Below are 1,448 nucleotides of genomic sequence, written 5' to 3' on the forward strand. Positions count from 1 at the left end.
AGTCTGTGGGGTTTGAAGAGTCTGTGGGGTTTGGGGGGGTGTCTGTGGGGGCTCTGTGAGGTTGGGGGAGGGGTCAGGGGATCCAGAGACCCCTCTGAGCCCCCCCTGTGCCCCCCCAGAGCGGGGAGCTGGTGGCCCTGAAGAAGGTGCCCCTGAGGAGACCCGAGGACGGGATCCCCCCCCAGACCCTGCGCGAGATCAAAGCCCTGCGGGAGATGGAGGAGCACCCCCACGTGAGGGACCCCAAAACCTGCCCTGGCACCCCAAAACCTGCCCGGGGACCCCAAAATATACCCTGGGACAACAAAATATACTTTGGGACCCCAAAACCTGCCCTGGAAACCCCCAAACCTGCCCTGGGACCCCAAAATATACCCTGGGACCCCAAACCCGGCCCTGGAAAACCCAAAACTTACCCTGGAAACCCCAAAATCTGCCCTGGGACCCCCAAACCCACCCTGGAAACCACAAAACCTGCCCTGGGACCCCAAAATATACTCTAGGACCCCAAAACTTGTTCTCAGATCCCAAAATATACCCTGACACTCCAAAACAGAGTCTGGCACTCCAAAACTCACCCCAGAAACCCCAAAATATACCCTGGGACCGTAAAACTTGCCCTGGGACCCCAAAACACATCCTGGGATCCCAAAATATACCCTAGCACCCCAAAACCTGCTCTCAGACCCCAAAATGCACCCTGGGACTCCAAAATATGCTGTGGGACCCCAAAACCTGCTCTGGGATCCCAAAACAGACCGTGGGACCCCCAAAATAACTCTGGGACCGTAAAACCTGCCGTGGGACCCCAAAACCCGCTCTGGAAACCCCAAAATATATCCTGGGACCCTAAAACTCACCCTGGGACCCCAAAACCCGCCCTGGGACCCCAAAACTTGCCCTAGGACCGCAAAATATACTCTGGGACCCCAAAACCTGCCCTGGAAACCCCAACACTCGCCCTGGAACCCCAAAACATGCCCTGGGACCCCAAAACCTGCCCTGGGACCCCAAAACGTACTCTGGGACCGCAAACTTACCCTGGAACCCCAAAACCTGCCCTGGGACCCCAAAATATACTCTGGGACCCCCAAAATATACTCTGGCACCCCACAATCTACTTTGCTCTCTCCAGGTGATGGATCTGTGGGGGGTCTTTGCCCAGTTTTGGGGTGTTTTTTGAGGGGGGTTTTGGGGTCCCCTTGACCCCCCCATTGTGCCCCCCCAGATGAGCCATTGCCAGGGGATTCTTTGCCCAGTTTTGGGGGGTTTTGGGGGGGTTTTGGGGTCCCCCTGACCCCTGTGTCTCCCCTCCCAGGTGATCCGGCTCTGGGGGGTCTTTGCCCAGTTTTGGGGTGTTTTGGGGGTGTTTTGGGGTCCCCCTGACCCCTGTGTCTCCCCCCCAGGTGATCCGGCTCTGGGGGGTCTTTGCCCAGTTTTGGGGTGTT

At 57.9% G+C, this 1,448-nt stretch overlaps 1 protein-coding gene across 1 annotated transcript in view; it reads left to right on the plus strand.

Annotated features, from left to right (window-relative positions):
* Window positions 1-99: 99 nt before the first annotated feature.
* Window positions 100-1,448, plus strand: part of LOC108510496 (cyclin-dependent kinase 20-like) — a gene marked incomplete at its 5' end in the record, with an annotated part of 3,660 nt that continues 2,311 nt past the window's right edge. The window contains one exon of the mRNA XM_017840180.1: window positions 100-233. Within this exon, the coding sequence (XP_017695669.1) occupies window positions 100-233 (134 nt within the window). The remainder of the gene's footprint in view (window positions 234-1,448) is intronic.

This window comes from Lepidothrix coronata, unplaced genomic scaffold, assembly GCF_001604755.1.
Source record: "Lepidothrix coronata isolate B3197 unplaced genomic scaffold, Lepidothrix_coronata-1.0 Scaffold1084, whole genome shotgun sequence".
Taxonomy (NCBI): Eukaryota; Metazoa; Chordata; class Aves; order Passeriformes; family Pipridae; genus Lepidothrix; species Lepidothrix coronata.